The sequence below is a fragment of the Heterodontus francisci genome, chromosome 27, assembly GCF_036365525.1.
Source record: "Heterodontus francisci isolate sHetFra1 chromosome 27, sHetFra1.hap1, whole genome shotgun sequence".
In the NCBI taxonomy this organism is placed as follows: domain Eukaryota; kingdom Metazoa; phylum Chordata; class Chondrichthyes; order Heterodontiformes; family Heterodontidae; genus Heterodontus; species Heterodontus francisci.
The window spans coordinates 26,044,329-26,064,525 of record NC_090397.1 but is presented as its reverse complement, the minus strand read 5'-3'; the positions used below and the strand labels follow the sequence as shown (position 1 = coordinate 26,064,525).

General features: G+C 40.1%; 1 protein-coding gene across 4 annotated transcripts in view; it reads left to right on the top strand.

Moving 5' to 3' along the window:
* kif21a (kinesin family member 21A) overlaps window positions 1-20,197 on the top strand; it is a 157,184-nt gene that overhangs the window by 63,082 nt on the left and 73,905 nt on the right. For all 4 annotated transcript variants that reach the window (XM_068059017.1, XM_068059015.1, XM_068059016.1 and 1 more), the window contains exons 7-16: window positions 402-517; window positions 2,991-3,186; window positions 8,332-8,521; window positions 10,063-10,126; window positions 10,585-10,782; window positions 13,724-13,808; window positions 13,891-14,005; window positions 15,668-15,856; window positions 16,394-16,593; window positions 18,898-19,005. In XM_068059017.1, coding sequence (XP_067915118.1) covers window positions 402-517; window positions 2,991-3,186; window positions 8,332-8,521; window positions 10,063-10,126; window positions 10,585-10,782; window positions 13,724-13,808; window positions 13,891-14,005; window positions 15,668-15,856; window positions 16,394-16,593; window positions 18,898-19,005 — 1,461 coding nt within the window. The remainder of the gene's footprint in view (window positions 1-401; window positions 518-2,990; window positions 3,187-8,331; window positions 8,522-10,062; window positions 10,127-10,584; window positions 10,783-13,723; window positions 13,809-13,890; window positions 14,006-15,667; window positions 15,857-16,393; window positions 16,594-18,897; window positions 19,006-20,197) is intronic.

Genomic DNA, 20,197 nt, shown 5'->3' with positions numbered 1-20,197 from the left:
AATATCTTGTCTGAAGGATGGCATTTCTGACCGTGAAACAATTCCTAAGTATTGAACTATAATGTCAACCTGGGTTATGTTCACATACACAAAGTGGGGTTGACTCGGGTGTCAGTGCTAATACTGAGGTTGGGCTGACTGTTTGTCTTTGTAACTGTTAAAATGTGTTAGGCTTGAGACTCCCTTCTCTTCCCCAATTCATAATTTTCCTTGTAGTAAACAAGCATGTTTATACTGCCAGTCTAGCTGATGTAGTTTTGTTGCCCAAAACTTGCTCACTCAACTTCGATATCAGTCGTAAGATTGTTCAAAGCAAGCAAGTTGATAGTTCTTGGATTAATATTCTTGGATTTGGCAGTTTATATGAAAAAAATCATTTTCTTTCAATATTTGCTTTCCAGCTGGCACTTGGAAATGTCATCAGTGCACTTGGCGATAAAAGTAAGCGAGTCACTCATGTGCCTTATCGAGATTCAAAATTAACACGATTGCTGCAAGATTCCTTGGGGGGCAATAGGTAGGTATTAACTAATTGATATAATTTTCTTCTGTAGGTCTATTTTAACATTGGAATTTTTTTGTGTAGATCTTATAATATTGATTATTTTCTTTTTATCAGGTGGGAGGTTGAATTTTTGTAGTGCTGAAGTTGAAGGAACATCAGTGCCAGAAAATGTAACACTTGTTCAGTTTGAGCACCAAGTGTCGGTTTCAATTACTCCCGCAACTCTTCTGTGCTGTAACCAAAAGAGTGCTGATTATTGGGCCACTTGGAATATTTTGTTGCCCATAGTATTCTCATAATGTCTAACTATAATTAGTTAAATTGCTGATCATTTGGGCTAATACTTACATGGTCACGCATTGTGGATTTCTGCTTAAAAGCAGGTGTTCAACTCCTATCCAGGAGAGGGGGATCACTTTTATCTAATCAAACCCAGGTATTGGAAGTGATAGGATAATGCTGTAACCCTTTGTACTGTTTCCTCTCCATGACATGGATTTCTAATTAGTGAACTTACCCAGTAATTGGCATGTTTCAGAAAACCAAATTGTTGAAAGTTTAATAGTTAACTAGACACGAAAAGAAAGAGTTGCATTTTGAAAAGAAGTTGTGACTTTGAAAGGGGCATGTTTTTCCTGGTCTTAAATTGACTTCCAGGAGGCATACAAGCAGTGTGGCTTGAATATCCATGTGGTTTCTTTTTGTGGAATAAGGACTTATAGGCCAGCTAATCTACCAAAGGTAATGGCAAAAATGGCCAAATCCATTTTGTGGTATATTATTAATGTTCATGCTAATAGAATTAACATCGTAGTGGAGATTGTTTTAGAAGCTATTGGTTGAATGTTGTGAATGCTCTCCCTTGTGATATCGAACTGTGAACAAGATCAAAGCAATGGGCATGCTTCCCGGGGTTGTCAGAAGTCATTTGATAAAAGTGAGAGGATTTTTTTTATTTGTTGATTTGTAAAGTAAGGTACTGGGAACTGGTGATTACAATTAAAACATCTTCGGAGTAGGATTGTATCATGGCCAAATGAGCAAAAAGGCATCGTGTAGGCCAGTATAAATCGATAGTAAAAGGAAGGCTACCTCTGCTTTCAGTAGCCCAGAAAAATGAACAATATTTAGAGAAACTTTTATATAATTAATTTGCAAAGAAATACAAGTTCTACAGTCTCTAAACTCAAGGAGAGTATTTTGATAATTCTGTTTGGTGCTATTTAACCAGGGCAGATATCAATTTGATAATTAACATGCCAATTGCTGACCTAGAGGATTTCCTAAATTGGAAATATGACATACAATGTAGAAGTTTTGAAAATTGGCTCAATTTATTTCAGTATCCATTTAGACCTATTTTAGGCACATCCTTACAGGTAAATTAACTGGACATAATGACCAGACATGCAGAAGGGCATTATCAAGTTAGCAATAAGGAAAGACAGGTTACTCTTAGAGTGGTGAGTGTATCCGTTCCTCATGTTTTCTGCAGCATTTGTTAGGAGCCTATGCATTTCAGCAGTGAAGACCAGCAAGGGGAAAAGTTATAGCCTCCCATTATAAAAGCAAGATATTGCAAACACTTGAAAACTGAAAGAAACAGAAAATGCTTGAAAAACTCAGCAGGTCTGGCAGCATCTATGGAGAGGGAAGCCATTAATGTTTCAGGTCAATGACCTTTCGTCAGACTTGACAGAGCCTTCTGTTGTTCCTCAGTGGTAATATTGACCTCTTCAAAACCACTAATAGCTGGAGCTAGAATTCAAAATAGACGAGAATTTTTCCTAGGACAGATTAAATCAGGGTAATTCTCCAATGTTTTCGGTTAATGTCGGGTCTTTACAATCATATAAGTGGTAGCAGTTAAAAAAAATTCCCTCCAAGTAATGGCACCTTTTGGAAAAATTCAAAATGCCATATAGACTTCATGTGCAATGTTTGAGATGGGCACATTACAATCGTCAACCCTACCTTGTCTTGCTAAACTATTAAAATTTCTGCCTGTGTCGGGGAGGAGGGTAGGAGCAAAAGGTGAAATGCTCAATTAAACACCGGGCGAACTGACTGCTTGAGATATAAAAAAATGTGGATTACATCCTTCTACATCTACAAAATCAGCAAATGAGAATGCCACGTGTCTGGGCTATTCTTTCCAGATAAGAAAGGGGTGTTGAAAATGGGCACTAATAGGGAAATCCATTCAAAATGAATTGTATTTGAGCTGCCCAAAAATAATGGCGATTGGGAAAATTAACTTCTCAATAAATAACTTGGGGAAAGCACATTGTCTCTTGTACGCAAGAAATGCAGTAGGATTTCTCATTTTAAAATTTTTCTTTTGTTCGCTATAGAAAAGTGCCTCAATTTAGTGCCTCTCTTGACAGTCTTGTTGTAGTCAGGATTTGGTTCATTTTGCAAGTTCTGTCAAACAAATCATTTACAATTTTTACCATTGTTGTAAGTCTCTAGTTTTCCTTTACAGCCAAACAGTTATGATAGCTTGCGTCAGTCCATCAGATCGTGATTTCATGGAAACTTTGAACACACTGAAATATGCGAACCGTGCACGGAACATCAAAAATAAAGTAATGGTCAACCAGGACAGAGCAAGCCAGCAAATCAATGTGCTGCGTGGTGAAATAGCACGCCTGCAGATGGAACTTACAGAATACAAAACGGTGAGCAAATTTGGAAATTGGAAGGAAATCTGTGAATTTATTTTTTGCTATCCTCCAATCTGCACAACACTGGAGGTGATCGTACTTCAGGCAGTGTTCTGAGGAAACAATATAAGGGGATAAGTTTCTAAGACATTGATGTGTTGCTGGAGCCATCCCATCACACTGAGCTGAATTTTACTAGCCTTCCGGGAGAGGCCTGCCATGACTCCTGATGCCAGGAAGGCCTCACCACATTTTACCGCTGGCGGCGAGGCCTCGGTGCAGCCCCCCTGCCCCTTGCTGCCTTGCGGTGGGGCCCTCATTTTCATATGCAAATAGTAAAATAGAAGAATAATTACTTACCTGGTACCGACAGCCATCTTATGCCGATATTTGGACCAATGGCCGGAACTCCCGTGCCTTCGGTTCCGAGGCGTGACACTGGTGGGGAAGGCGGAGGAGTGAAATTATCTGGGCGGGGAGGGGGTGGTGGTGTGCAAGGAAAACACTTTGTAGGGGCTATGGGGATGGTGGGAATGGGTTGAAGGGCAAATGTTACGAGGTTGGATGGCTAAGTTCAGGTTGGGAATAAAACTAATTTTTGTGATGTAGGCCCAAAAACAAACCTGGAGGTGGGGAAGGAAGTCTCCAGCTTTCATTAAATTTTTTTTAACACAGTGCACCATAATGTTACTTTAAAAATTAAAATTTCATTTAAGGGCTTGAAGCCTTTTACAAATGGCGCCAGTGCCTGCACGTTGGCATTGTATGCTGTTGCCAGGGACGGAGCGACCGCCCCCTCTGTGTCAACAGGGGCGACCGCTCAGCCTTCTCCATTTAAATGAGCCCCCGCACGAAATATCACGGGAGCCCAGCAACAATGCATTCGTGCGGAAAGACTGCCAAGATCAGAGCATGCTGCTGTGGTTTGCGGCGCACTCGTAAAATTCAACCCATGGTGTACCGATTCTGCACATGCTGGAATCCTCAGGCATGTATTGCAATGTCTGTTTTTCCCAACTTAGAAAATATTCCTACAGTTCCTAACCATTTCAGATAACTACTGTGCAGTTAAGTTCTTTCTTTTGGGCCTCCTTATCTCGAGAGACAATGGATACGCGCCTGGAGGTGGTCAGTGGTTTGTGAAGCAGCGCCTGGAGTGGCTATAAAGGCCAATTCTGGAGTGACAGGCTCTTCCACAGGTGCTGCAGAGAAATTTGTTTGTTGGGGCTGTTGCACAGTTGGCTCTCCCCTTGCGCCTCTGTCTTTTTTCCTGCCAACTACTAAGTCTCTTCGACTCGCCACAATTTAGCCCTGTCTTTATGGCTGCCCGCCAGCTCTGGCGAACGCTGGCAACTGACTCCCACGACTTGTGATCAATGTCACACGATTTCATGTCGCGTTTGCAGACGTCTTTATAACGGAGACATGGACGGCCGGTGGGTCTGATACCAGTGGCGAGCTCGCTGTACAATGTGTCTTTGGGGATCCTGCCATCTTCCATGCGGCTCACATGGCCAAGCCATCTCAAGCGCCGCTGACTCAGTAGTGTGTATAAGCTGGGGGTGTTGGCCGCTTCAAGGACTTCTGTGTTGGAGATATAGTCCTGCCACCTGATGCCAAGTATTCTCCGAAGGCAGCGAAGATGGAATGAATTGAGACGTCGCTCTTGGCTGGCATACGTTGTCCAGGCCTCGCTGCCGTAGAGCAAGGTACTGAGGACACAGGCCTGATACACTCGGACTTTTGTGTTCCGTGTCAGTGCGCCATTTTCCCACACTCTCTTGGCCAGTCTGGACATAGCAGTGGAAGCCTTACCCATGCGCTTGTTGATTTCTGCATCTAGAGACAGGTTACTGGTGATAGTTGAGCCTAGGTAGGTGAACTCTTGAACCACTTCCAGAGCGTGGTCGCCAATATTGATGGATGGAGCATTTCTGACATCCTGCCCCATGATGTTTGTTTTCTTGAGGCTGATGGTTAGGCCAAATTCATTGCAGGCAGACGCAAACCTGTCGATGAGACTCTGCAGGCATTCTTCAGTGTGAGATGTTAAAGCAGCATCGTCAGCAAAGAGGAGTTCTCTGATGAGGACTTTCCGTACTTTGGACTTCGCTCTTAGACGGGCAAGGTTGAACAACCTGCCCCCTGATCTTGTGTGGAGGAAAATTCCTTCTTCAGAGGATTTGAACGCATGTGAAAGCAGCAGGGAGAAGAAAATCCCAAAAAGTGTGGGTGCGAGAACACAGCCCTGTTTCACACCACTCAGGATAGGAAAGGGCTCTGATGAGGAGCCACCATGTTGAATTGTGCCTTTCATATTGTCATGGAATGAGGTGATGATACTTAGTAGCTTTGGTGGACATCCGATCTTTTCTAGTAGTCTGAAGAGACCACGTCTGCTGACGAGGTCAAAGGCTTTGGTGAGATCAATGAAAGCAATGTAGAGGGGCATCTGTTGTTCACGGCATTTCTCCTGTATCTGACGAAGGGAGAACAGCATGTCAATAGTCGATCTCTCTGCACGAAAGCCACACTGTGCCTCAGGGTAGACGCGCTCGGCCAGCTCGGCCAGTTAAGTACCAACTCATTAAGCAGCTGAATGCCTTTTATTAAAATCATTCTTCGGGATGTGTGTGCTGCTGACAAAAACAGCACTTATTGCTCATTCCAAGTTGCCCTTGAGAAGGTTCTGTCTTCTTGAACATCTGTTGTCTTTGTGGTGGAGGTACTCCCACAATGCTATTGGGTAGGGAGCTTCGTGATTTGATCCAGCAACAATGAAGGAATGGTAGTATGTGTCTATGCCTGAATGGTGTGTGACTTGGAGGAGAACTTGGAGGAGATTGTATCAGATCCCCTTGTTCCAGATGGTGGAGGTAGCAGGTTTGGGAGGTGCTGCTGAAGAAGCCTTGGTGACGTTGCAGTGCATCCTGTAAATAACATACATCAACCATGGCACATCAATGGCGTAGGGCATGGATACTTAAGCTATTGAGAGGAGTGGTGGTCAAGTGACTGCTTTGTCTTTGATGGTGTTGAGCTCCTTGGTGCTGTTACACTCATCCAGGCAAGTGGGAAAGTATTTCATCACATACCTGACCTGTGTCTTGAAGGTGGTGGACAGACTTTTGGGAGGTTTTTTCTTTTCTAGCAGCTTTATACAATTGAAGGCTGTTTGACTACTTCAGAGACCAGTTAAGAATCAACCTCGTTAGTGAGGGACTGGCGTCATATAGGCCAGACTGTTTGTGTAAGAGTAGCAAATTTCCTTTCCTAAGGACATCAGTTATCCATTTGAATTCTTACAATAATCTTCTGGTCACTTCTGATAGGTGCTAACTTTCTATTTTTAGATTTTTAGAAACTGAATTCAGATTCTCAAGCTACCATGGTGAGATTTAAACTTGTACTGCCTGGATTACTAGTCCAGTAATATTACCACTACATTACTGTACCCATGCAGATTGGAGTATGAACTTCTCCACAGTTTCTGCCAGATTTTGCACGGGTATTGTGGATAGTATAAAATGACTCAATTTGAAAGTCATGCTCAAATAATTAACTTTTTTTATCTACAGTGTTAGAAGAGATTTTATCTTTGTACTAAAATCTTAGAATTTTGTGTGTTTTAAAAAAACTGAAAAAAGGATTTTCCATGGACATGGACACCTGCAAATAGCTGAAATCTTTGGATGTTGATTTTGTATACAAGAATAGGAAAAGCAAGCAGTTTCAAGGAAGCCAGCCAGGGTTTTTTGAAGACCTCAGAGCAACACTTTGCATGTCAGGGAAGACACTGTGTCCAATCATGTGATCGGCTCAAGAAGGTTTACTGTTTTGGAGCTCTTTTTAAAAACAAGTGAGTTGGACAAAGAGCTGGCATTTGAAATTCGGATTCTGACCGGCCTGGAGATCAAAGTGGAAGACACAGAAAAGACCTCTCTCTCTAAAGGAAACTTGCATCTCTTGAAAAGAAACCCTGTATTTGAAAGGTGGCAGATTCCTATTGCCCCCTGTCTCTGACGAATTCCTGCATCCAGAGTGCTTCCTGTTTCCTCTTCTTTTTTGGGAAATTATGGAAACTGAAGAAGGCTTCTGCTGCTACACTGCTGCTGTGAGTCCTAAGCAGACCTGTTGCTACACCCCTGCTGAAAGACTTGTGATGCTTGCTGTAGCCGAATTGCCTTGAATGCCTACCCATCAGACTGTTCATCAACCTCGCCTAGAGAGACTTTGAGTGGCATCTGACTGTTCAACTCAGGGACACCTCACCCAACCAAAGAATTTACTACCAGAACGTGACAAACTGATTTTTTTTTTTATTATTCCTTCTATTCCTAAGGAACAGCTGTAAACCAAAACCCTTTTTTCCCAGTTAACCGTTTTTTTTAATGTATGAGGATTAGGGAAATAAGGAACTTTCATTATATAGCTTTATTTCATTAGTGGTTAAGAATTTTTTTTCTAATAAATTGTTGTTTAAAGAAACCTGGTTGGTGTGCTTTATTCTGGGGGACAAATAGAGTCTAATTGGCTATTCTTTAGTAGGTGGGAAAAATTTATTGATATGCTGTGACCCGTGGAGAAGTGGGACTAAAGTAACAGTGCATTTCTCTCGCCTTGGTCATAACAACCGGCACTGTCTGATCAGAATTCCTGTGCTATGCACCTAAGAGAGGTCAACTAAACTTCCTTTAGCTAGCGGTTTCCTGCACCTACACTTCTATCACGTACACCAGTTCTCTCATGCTTGTTGTTCCCTCCTCAAACTAACTAAATCCTCCAGGTTAAATGTGCTGGTGTTTGCACCAGCAGGAGTGAATGACGGTATTGAGGCTTTGGCTTTCTCCAATTAGCTAGAGTTGTGGCAGATTTCAAAGAGAAAGGGATGTTGAACTTTTGGCTGCTCGAGTTCTTGCACATGGCGCTTTCATAGAAATATTCTGTAATTGTGAACTTTTTGAGGTGAAGAAACTGTTTTGACCAAGTTGATGGTATTGTATTGGCCATGGGTGGGAGAGTTGAATTGCCCACTAAAGTGGAATGGAGACAGGAAGGCAGAGAAATTTGCAATGAGTTTGGTAAGTTTGACAAACCAGCTGAGAAAACCATTTGATCTTGACATTCGAGTTCCAACTATAAATTTTCTTTTTTTTTTAGGGTAAGAGAATAATAGGAGAGGATGGTGTGGAGAGTATCAATGATATGTTCCATGAAAATACTATGCTACAAACTGAAAACAATAACCTGCGAATGAGAATCAAAGCAATGCAAGAAACCATAGAATCGCTGAGGGCAAGAATAACACAACTGCTCAGTGATCAGGTCAACCAAATTCTTGCCAAATCAGGTTAGCTTTTAATTTTTAAAATTTCAAAGTTATGAAATATGATTGCTAATTTCTCTTTTAAATGCTGTTCGGATGTGATTTTGATACAGAAAGAGATAAATAATCAGAATTAATAGTTATTTCTGCATGTTCACTGGTGTCGCATTAAAGCATATCTTTCCCTTGCATGTGTACTGAAATGCTCGGTTTGCTGCAGAAATGACCAACTGGTGACTCAAAGAAAGCAAGCTTGAATAATTGAATTCAAGCTGTAGTGCATGATGGAACCTTTGTCTATTCAAAATATGTTTCCCTTTAAACAGTTTTCTGCATATAGATATAGAAATGTAGATAGTTATATATAGATGTGTGCATATGGTATGCGTTTGTATGTTTTAAACAGCTTACCAGATATACCAACTGAAGATGAGCCTGAAATTCTGCTTCTGTACTGTGTCCTGCTTGATCATTGGTGGTGGCTGTAAGGGTGGAGTCGGAATGGAATGGAAAATGGGCTCTTCCAGAATTCCACTTCTAGAGGGAAAGCCAAGGAATTCTAGTAGGGTGGTCATGGGCAGATCTATGGCAGTGCCTGCTCCCACATCAAAGGAGTTTGGCTGTGGAGTTCCTAGGCTTTCTGTGGATATTCCACCCATTACTGCTTCTGTTATGCCCAACAAAACCTATGCCTGTTGACAAAGCATTGTTTTCGTTGTGGACTTAAAGTCCCCAGAATAAGTCATCCTACCCTGCACTGATAGATTAATTAGTTCTTTTGGGAACTGCAGAGTAGGAGCTGCTTTTTTTTTTTAGATGCCCTTCTTACATTGGATTGGCTGCAGTGTAGTGTCACGGAGTCACTCTAATACCCAGCTCTCGGTCGGAATGGGTGCCCCTCTGTATCCTTACAGGTGTAATTTTGCGAGCGGCTCAGCAGACTTCACTTTTGATTTCCATGGCTCTGCTCTGCTGCACTTGGGCCTGCTCCACTGGTCCATCAGGATTTCACCTTGCTAGCATTCAGCAAATCTGGGGAGGGAAAATGGGGGCAAACTGTATTTCGGGGCAGCCATGCTTTGGTAGCTTTGTGGAATAGTACTGAGATTTGGCAAAGCTGGGCTGGAGATTCTGGAATTTGACAGTACTACAATGGGGCTTCTGCAATTTGGTAGCATGGATCCTTTGGTCTGGCCTCACTGGAGGGAAACTTGTCATATGGTAGAACTGTGGATGATAAACCTGAGGTATTGCATACCTCGGGTTTGAAGTGCAAGATTTGGTTCACTGGTGGATTCCTGCTGTTGGGCAACACTGATGGGAGGGACAGACTATGAATCTGATTGCATTGGTTGGAAAGGAATCCCATGTCTAACGGCAGTGGTTTGTCTCACTGTAAGGGATCGCTGAATATTAGATTTGCTGTTTTGTGATTTTGTTCTAGATGTATGTAATTTCTCACCCCCTCCCTTTCTCACCCCACCACCCTCCCCTGAATTCATGAGATTGCATTTGTGCCTTTTTAAACTAGACTAAAGTAATTGTTCTATTCTAATAAATTACAGGAGATGGCAATGAAGAAATTAGTGCAATGATTCAGAATTATATCCAAGAAGTTGAAGAACTCCGGTAACTCTGGTTTTATTTAAGTCGAGATAAATATGATTATATTTTGGCTCACTGTTGATTTTAAATAAAACAAAAGATATGCAACAATAACATAATTGCAGATGTCATAAGATGGAGTATCTAATGTTCACACTCAATGTTTGGCAATTCAATGAGATCCTGTCAGAATGAGGAGCATGAAGTTCCAACCTTCTAACAGACTATGTACAAGAGTATAATGGATTCTGTATAACTTATTTAACAACAGCTAAATAATCAAAGGAAGAAACATCCAAATAACTGCATGATATTTCTTCCTCTGTCCAAAGGTATGCAGCCCTAGTTGCATTCCACATTGGTCATGCCACTTCCATGATTTGAGCAGGACTATAATTGTGTTCTGAAGAGTATTTCATAACTTTTTGTATATATATCTAACCCACAATTGCATTCTCGGCCTGATATTCTTCTGCTTTTAGATCAAAACTGTTCGAGAGTGAAGCTATGAATGAAAACCTTCGGCGTAACCTCTCAAGGGCTTCAGCAAGACCCCTGTACCTGAATGGCACTTTTTCTGGTTCAGTTCTTGGTTCAGAAAAAGGAGCAATGGAAGTCTTGGAAATGGCTAAAAAGGACTTGGAAAAACTTAAGAAAAAAGAAAAGAAAAAGAAGAAAAGGTAAGTTTGAATGTTGAGTAGCTGCTATGTGTAAAATGTCTTCAGATTTTAAACTATGATTCAGTGTTCGGTATGGATTACAATTTTTTCTAATTATATGAAGTTTGTTCAGAAAGTGGTTGACGTAGATAGTGATTTTGTTGATTTCAATATAAAATAGTTCATAATATGACAATTTGGGTATTTGATGATTTAAAATCATGAATATGTAGATTGGATTTTGTAAATAACCAACAGTGGAACAGAGTGCATCAGTTTTTTTACATAAACATTTATTGGTTAGCTTAAGTCTTCGTGCTCATTGTACTGTAAGCACTCATGATTTTTTTCCCCCCTTCAAAGGATGTACGACTTCCTCTTAGTCTGTCCACTGATTGGGACCCCACACCATACAGCTAAGTGGGAGTGTGGGCAACCTGTGTACCACTAGCTAATCCTAATAGGCAAGAACACAGTGGTCTTCAAGCATTGTATGCTGATCAAATTTTGACTTGATATGCTTCTTTACAAGTACAATTTCTGATAACTGCCAAAACATTTTATTTTACATTTTCTTCTGCCTAGCTGCCTGCTGAAGTATCATTTTTAAAAATATACAAATTACAGGATTACGTTTCCTGCTGTTGACCATTCACTGCATCAACTAAACTTTCAATATAAAAAAAAATTAGCAATTCGTGGACAACTTGTGTATGAGGTGATCTATTAGTTAAACTTTGACCAAATGTGTGACTCTTAAACTGATTCTTCAGATTTACATACATGATAAACCATTTAATAAACTACCTTAATTTGTGACAGCTGATGTTTTAATATCTGTGTGTAATGTCTGAACAATTACATTAAGCCATGTTTTAAATTATATTCAGATCAACTCCAAATGTACAATGTTTTATTCTCTCAAAGTTTATAAAGTGTTTACTACTTTGGCGACTGCATAACGTTCTCTTTCCCGCCTGTTGACGTAGGTTTTTCAATGCTGTGTACTGCTTATTTACCTCTATGTAAAGGCTAAAGGAGCTTGAGGAAAGATTGGAAATGATCTTGCAGTTTTTGTATCTGAAGTTTGATGCTAGCAGGTAGTTCCCACAAACGTGTAAATCATCCCACTGTTAATCAGCTGCCGTCACCATAATTTTGAAATGAAACATGAACAGGGTCAAATTAGAAGCCCTTTACCTGGAGAGGCAGCATGGTGGTGGGGACAAAGTATTAATGTTTGGTAGTTTAGACAGAAAACCAACTTTTTTGGTATTGCAGTACTAACTGCAGTGTTTTTTTGCATGAACCAGAGGGAGTGGCCACAGACTGTAGGCCAGCACCATTTAATTTTTGTTTAAAACCATGCTCACATCCTGCCTACTTATCTGACTCAAAGAAGTGGTTTACAGTCACTTTTTATTTGTTGGATGAACTGGGTTCTTGTTTTAAATAATGAGGCTCTTGTTTCTGCAGGAAAAATGTTATAAGGAGCGCTTCTTATTTAAGGTAATGAACTGTTCACTTAAAAGGAGAAAGAATGTGTATTCAATTAATTAAAAGTTTGAAGTTTTTTTTTGTAATTTTTAATTTCTTTTGATTTAATGCAATTTTTCATGGTTTGCTTTATTTTTTGAGACTTCATAGCTTGCAGTATTCTTAAGCCAATTACATATGAATCTGAAAACTTTGTCCATAACTTACCAAGTTGATCTTGCATGGGGTAGTCCCATGCCATTACAAATCCCTGTATGAGTTGGGGCCTGCTCACTGCTCTTTAGTGCTTAAGGTTGGGTTTTCTATTTCCATGTCCTAAAAGCACTTGCCTCACCCTTTAGTGGCATCCCAGAGATGAGATTCTTGGGACTTCAGGCTGAAACAACTGACCACGGTCTGTCTTTCACTGAGACCTGAGTTCTACTATCCAGCAATGGCCTGCCCCACTACACGACTGCACCTGAGGCATAAGATCCCCAGTGTATAGAGTCAATGGAGCACGGAAGGCTGGTTTTTTTTTTTTGGTTTTGTTAAACCTGGAAGGGGTGGGATTGCTGCAGTTAATGAAGCTACGGGAAAGAAAATATGCAATATTAATGCCAAGGTGGAGCACAAATCACAAGAAGAGGCTGAGAGTCTGTATAAAGAACCGATACAGTCATACCTAGAGTACTGTGTGTGTACATTTCTGTTCAGGATCTAGAATTGGATGGTATGTGCTATTTTTTTCCAAATGGGAAGGTGCAACAACTTCAGGTAGAGATTGACTGATTTGTGCCCAGGATTGCAGTCACAGCAGAATATGATCAAATTTTTTTTTTTAAAAGTTGGATAGACCTGAGGAGGTGATTGAAGTACATCAGATTTTGGATCTGCCCAGACAGACAGCAGATTCATTCCCAGTCTTGAAGTTCCCTACATTTGAAAATCTTGTTTCAGATGTTGGGGACCTGTGATCTGCAGTTGAAATTTCAGGTTGAGTGCATTTTTATTAGCTCTGAATATTTTTCAGTTTTATCATTGCTAAGATACATTTTGTGTTAAAATTGTTATAATAATGGAATTATTTAATAGTTCACCTTTTTGGCTTTGCTGCAGTCCTACTCCCCCAAAATAATGGAAAGTAATTTGCATTGTAGGCATGACTATGTTCTATAGCTTTATTTCTGAGGTGATTCTTCAGCCAAGCCTTTTTATGTATAAAAATTAAAAGTGAATTATCCCATATAGTGTAACTTGTTACACATCCCACAGAACTGTTGGCATACGCTGTAGTTATTTTTCATGCCTTTCATTTATTTTCATAGTCGGGGAAGGAGAAAATATCCATGCAGTTTTAATCAGTTTAATTCCTGTTTTGGGGAAAATGCAACATGCTGATGAAATGTTTTGTTTTGAGACTGGCATAATCTAATTTTAACCTATGGAAATGTAATTATTTTATAATGCATTATGTTTTGCATAGCATAATTAAAGAGGAGAATCTTGATGAAGAGGAGAAGTTAGATGAGAAAAACAGTGAGGAAAAAGAAAATAATGACTTGGAAGAGGTAAGCCAAGGAGTAAATAACTAAAATGATTTGATCTTTACAATTAATCCAAGTACAAATGACTGAAAAATCACTTTTAAAGGAGGAGGGTCAAGAATGCAGTGATCACGAAGAAGGTGATGAAGAGGACGCTGAAGAGGATGATGTAGAAATAAGTGAAAGTTCAGATGACTCTGATTCTGAGTTAGATGAAGAAGGTAATGCCTTTAACATGCATTTCTATTGCTTTAAAAAGCAGTTCAGTCGGACCTTGATTGTCACAATTGGGCTTCTGTTAATCCAAATTTTTGATCCTTAGACTTGCCCTTAAAAACTTCATGTTCAATTAATATTTTTAGGAGACTCACTAACATCTCAGACAATAAAAGGACAAATCCTTAATTTTTTTCCTGAATTTGTTTATTTCCTATTTTCATTCTTTTCCTACTTTATTTCCTTTAATTCTCAGTTCTCATTCATTGTTGAGCCTCCACATAATCAAAGTTGTCGCTCCATTCAAGAGTAAAAATAATCTTGGGGCACTTTTAAAAAAAAAATGATTGCATTAAGATAATCTACCTTTCCTACCAAACTGTACTTTGTGGCAGAGCTGCAGTCTTCATGGTTGATGTCTGTAGCCATGACCTTTTGTCTCCCAGTAACCGTTGTGGGGGGCAGGGTGGGGATAATTCTATTGGTGTACTGCTTTAATTTGATAGCATGTGCTTTTCCTCGAGCTGTCTTGAGAGGGATTAATTCTGTACAGTTTCAGATCCTGCAGTGGTTTCAGCTTTGAGGGTGCCAGTCTGGCATCGCTCCTACTTTGCCTCAGAAAACTGATTCCACCTCAGTTTTTATGGGTGCTGGTCAATGTCATTTCCTCAATTCAATCCCCACTTATCTCCTGTCCTAATGTTCAACTTGCTTTCAACTGAAGTACTAGCTCCAACTCCCTCCAGGAAATGTTGATATACAGGATACTCCCACCAAACCACAGGCACTGAAATCAAAAATCTCATTGTTAAAGATTGGTACAGGGAAGTGGTATTTGCTTCGTAGTGGAGGAGCAGAGATCTATGAGTGCACATGTACAAATCTTTTTAAAGCAGAATTGCAGGTGGGGAAAACCATAAAGGATTCTATGGTTTTTGTATACAGGATTTGAATGCAAAATCAATGTGTTGAATCTGTATAGTGCATTAAGGTAGAATTGGGGTATTGTATGCAGTTTTAGGGTATTGCATTATTAAAACAGAAGAGTCATGGAAAATAAGTAAATTAGATTACTAGAAATATACCAGTGCTGCGAAGACTTAAAAAAACTGGTATTGTATTCCCTGCAGCAGGGAAGGTTAAAGGTGGACTTAATGGAAGTGCTTGAGCTTTTGAAAGACTTTAAAAGAATTCAAAAATGAATTGCTTCCACTATTGAATTGGTAACAAGGAGGCTTAAATTTAGGACCAATACTGTAGGTGTAAATGGGAAGAGCAGGAGAAATTTTGTCATGCAGAAAATTACTTGAATATGCAAAGTAATTCCACAACCAGCTAATATAGCTGAAATAATCCCTGCATTTAGAGAACTACACAGTTGGAGATTTAAAATATTAAAGGTTATGTCGGATAGGAATTGGATTGATGGCTATGATTCGGAGTTGGCAATTGCCTTGGTTTAGGCAGATCAACTGAAGTGCTTTAACTACTAAAATGTTTAATTCTGTGATAGCTGATGACTGCTGCCAGGTGGAACTTTTGAGAATTTTCCTTTCCATCAGGGAATACATATTAAAATACACTTTTCTTTAATACGACGCTCATGAAAAAAATACTCAAAGGTTCTCTAATTTTTCATGTGTCTAATTGTACATTTCTCTTCATAGCCAATTTCCAGGCAGATCTGGCTAACATTACCTGTGAAATAGCAATTAAGCAGAAACTAATTGATGAACTGGAAAATAGCCAGCGGCGACTTCAGACACTCAAACAGCAGTATGAAGAAAAGCTAATGATGCTGCAAAATAAAATTCGAGACACTCAGCTGGAGAGAGACCGTGTTCTACAAAATTTAGGTATAATAATTATGGCAATAAAAGCAAAAAACTGGATGCTGGAAATCTGAAATAAAAACAAAGTGCTGGAAATGCTCAGCATGTCTGGCAGTATCTGTTGGGAGAGAATAGAGTTAACGTTTCAGGTCTCTGACCTTTCTGATGAATCAGAATGATTAGAAAGGTCACAGACCTGAAACATTAGCTCTCTTTCTCTCTCCACAGATGCTGCCAGACATGCTGAGCATTTCCAGCCCTTTGTTTTTAATTATAATAATTATGGTGCTGTTTGTAATTCTGAATAATATATTGGAAAGTTTAAAATATTTTTATCTTTTCACTCGCTGTTTTCTCCCCCCCCCCCCCCAATTACAGAAATTTTTAGTTTTGTTTGGCGTTTTTGTTGCCTTTTCTTTAAGCAATAAAAGGATTGGTTGTACCAATGTTTAATCGAAAAATAATAAATTCCACAAAACTGTGCAACCATAAATCCAGTAAAAAAATTATCCATATCTTTTGTCATGAGTTTTGTTAAATTCAAAAATTTGGGTATTCTAGGTTCAATGGAATCTTGTTCTGAAGAAAAAACAAATAAAATAAAATCAGAATATGAAAAGAAACTTCAAGTAATGAACAAAGAATTGCAGAAGTTACATACAGCAAAAAAAGAACACGCTCGATTGCTAAAAAATCAAGCACAATATGAAAAACAGTTGAAAAAACTGCAGCAGGAAGTGGGAGAAATGAAGAAAACAAAGGTACAAATTTTGCCTAACTAATGACAACCATGAAATAAATTACAACGCAGATTTTATTTGTCAACTTGGCAACTTGAAAAGAGAACTGGCAGGAAGAGAGGCACCTTAGCTAGTAAAACACAGGAGATAGGAGCAGGAGTAAGCCATTTGGCCTGTCAAGCCTGCTCCACCATTCAAACAGATCCTGGCTGATCATCTACCTCTGCCATTTTTCCCCACTATCCCCATATACCTTGATGTTATTAGTATCCAGAAATCTATTGATTTCTGTCTTGAATATGCTCAATGATTGACAGCCCTCTGGGTAGAGAATTCCAAAGATTCACCACACTGAGTGAAGAAATTCCTTCTCATCTCAGTCTTAAATGGCCTGTCCCTTATCCTAAAATTGTGTCCCCTGGTTCTCGACTCAGCAGCCAGAGGAAACATCCTATCCTCTTCTACGCTGTCATGCTTTAAGAATTTTGTAAGTTTCAGTGAAATCACCTCTCATTCTTCAAAACTCTATAGGATACTGGCCCAGTTTCTGCAATGTTTCCTCATAAGACAATCCCGCCACCGCAGGGATTAGTCTAGTGAACCTCCGTTGCAGTCTCTCTATGACAAGTATATCCTTCCTAGATGAGGAGACCAAAACTGTACACAGTACTCCAGGTGCGGTCTCGCCAAGACTCTATGCAATTGCCTGTACTTAAATTCCCTTGCAATGAAAGCCAACATACCATTTTCCTACCTAATTGCTTGCTGCACCTGCATACTAGCTTTTAGTGACTCATGAACAAGGAAACCCAGATCCCTTTGGACATCAACACTTCCCAACCCCTCTCCATTTAAGAAATACTCTGCCTTTTCTGGGTTTTTTTTCTACCAAAGTTGATCACTTCACACATATTCCCTCCATCTGCCATGTTCTTGCTCATATACTTAGCCTGCCCAAATGCCCTTGAAGCCTCCTTGCATCCTCCTCACAACTTACATTCCCACCTAGTTTTGTGTGTTCAGCAAATTTAGAAATATTACATCTCATCACCACAACAAAATCATTTCTATAGATTGTGAACAACTGTGACCACAGCACTGATCCTTGCGGTACTCTGCTAGTCACAGCCTGCCATCCTGAGACCTGTTTATTCCTACTTTTTTTTTCTGTCTGTCAAACAATTCTCAATCCATAGTAACATTCTCAAAAAACACCCTCAGATCAACATAGAGTAGGATTGACTACCCTGGAAAAGCCAATGCCAAGATCATTTTTCCCACCTAACTGAAAAAGGAAGACATTGATTTAAAGGAAGGGGATGTGATAGGAGTAAAATTATAAGAGGTATCAAATATGTATTCTTCCATAGTTATGTACTGCGTTTTGAATATTGGCATCAGTTATCTGAATGTTAAAATGTCACAAACTACTACTGTTTATATCTTGATAGACTATACTATTAATAAATGCTAGTGTTGCATTTATTTTATGAACATTGACAGTAGTGCCCAAGGCTTTGTCTAGTTGAGTCTGTATTTTAAATTGTCTTTAACACACTATCTGAGAAATTGAGCAGGAAACTATGCAACTTTGGCGCTGGCTGCTAGGACTTCAAAGAGCAGTTGAGGGCAAGGAATTATTCTTCTACCTCTGTCTTGTTTCCTGTGAGAAGTACTGGTCTTTGAGTGGATTGCTTTGATGAGCATATATGATTCAGGAGATTCTTGATGTGTGGGGCCTTGGAGATTAACCTGTGTTTTCATGTGTATTTGTGGTTCACCAACAAAATAAACTTGTATGATCCTGTTTTAATATTACGGCATTGCTTAAGCTACCTTTTTTCAATATTGATTATTGTCTCGAACTTTAGAAGTATTACCCTTACAGAGAAATGTGACTGCTTCAACTGATGGCAGCAATTTCTCTTCAGAGGAGTTCTATTTGATTGCAAGTAAAACTGTAAACTTTTTCTACCTTTGTTAATCACATTTATGAAGAGAAATATGGGCAATGTGATGAGAAAAGTTACATAATGTGAGCCTGTCAGTTGAAAGTTGCTTGTTGCATTTAGAACTTGATGGTGTTAGATCAAGAGGCAAGTAAAGAAAAACGTGGATAACTAATGTGATGGAATGGGCTCGGTTAATGTCCAAGGCTGATGCAATCCACATGTGCAGATACTGGAAAATGTTTACTGCACTATGAGATATGTCACCTAACTTCAGATCAGAAAAGATGCTAAATGACAGAATTGCGCTCTCTTGCGATCATGTTGAATATTTGATTTTTACTGTAACAATCGATCGTTTCTCTTGGTTTTGAAGGTCCGTTTAATGAAACAAATGAAGGAAGAACAAGAACGAGCTCGCATGACAGAATCTAGGAGAAATCGAGAAATTGCTCAGCTGAAGAAAGACCAGCGCAAGCAAGAAGTGAGTATTGAGGTGTTTGAAAATGTTGATATTTTGATTGTGCAATGCCAATAGTACTAAGATGAAGTTGTGAAGACATTTCTAATCCTATTAAGGAAATGGGGGTAAATCTTGGAGTTTTTGCTTTGACATTGCATCTCTTGCATATTTGTAATTTTATTGTTTAAAATTCTACGTTTTTCCAAAGTCGGTAATCAAAATGTACCACAGTTAGTGACTTCTTAACATTAATTAACTGGTTAACTAAATACAAACCCAGTTCTGTGACATTACAATTGCTTGCAGATCTCCTGTGACATTGCTCATGTTAAGTCTTAAGTTCCATTGTTGCAAGAGCAGGTGGTTATCTCCACCAAATATGGGGGGCAGTCTGCTACCAAATGTTAACATGGTTTTTCCATGATTTAAGTTGACATATGGGACTGGATTTTATGCAGTTGGTGGGGGTCCCAACGCCAGGCCCAAAAGGCAAGGGGTCACCTGGCCGCATCTTGTGGCGCGCAAGCAATTAACTGCCCAGCAGCGGGGTCTCCGTCCCTTTCAGGCCATGGATCCCGCTTCAGAGTTGTCGATAGCCCAGCAGCGCCACCAGGAGTGGTGGCCACTGCTGGAACTGCAGCAGTCAATTGGAGAGGAGCAGCCTTGGAGCCTGGACTGAAGGTAAGTGGGGCCGGGTTCGCCGGGGCCACTGAGGCAGGTCCTGCCAAGGGGGGGGGGATGGTTATTGAGGGCAGGGGCTCGGTGAGGTCACAGGGACGGCCTTACTGCCACGGGGCCTCCATGGACCTTACATCGACCATGGCGGAGGCACCCCCTCCCCCAGCCCACACACAGGCTGCCTTGAGTTACTGGGCAGCCTCCTCCCACAGCAGCAGGAAGGGGCTTCAGTTGGCTGCTGGTCAGGAAGGCTGTGCTCGGCCTTCTCTGCCCCGGACTCAAATCAAAGGCTTCAAGTAGGCAATGGGCACTCCATCCTCTACCTTCCACACAGTTTTATGGGAGCCCCCAACCTCTGTTCCAGTCCCCAGTGGCCCATAAAATTCAGCCCATAAAGTGCAGCTTTAAAATTTAGACACAAGATAAGACTAATCTAAATTTCTGCAAGAATTTTAATAAACTTGTAGAGGAAAAATCTGTGGTATTCTTGCTAAGTCAGTGGGTATGTTCTACTTTGCTGTCTTCATGTCACAGC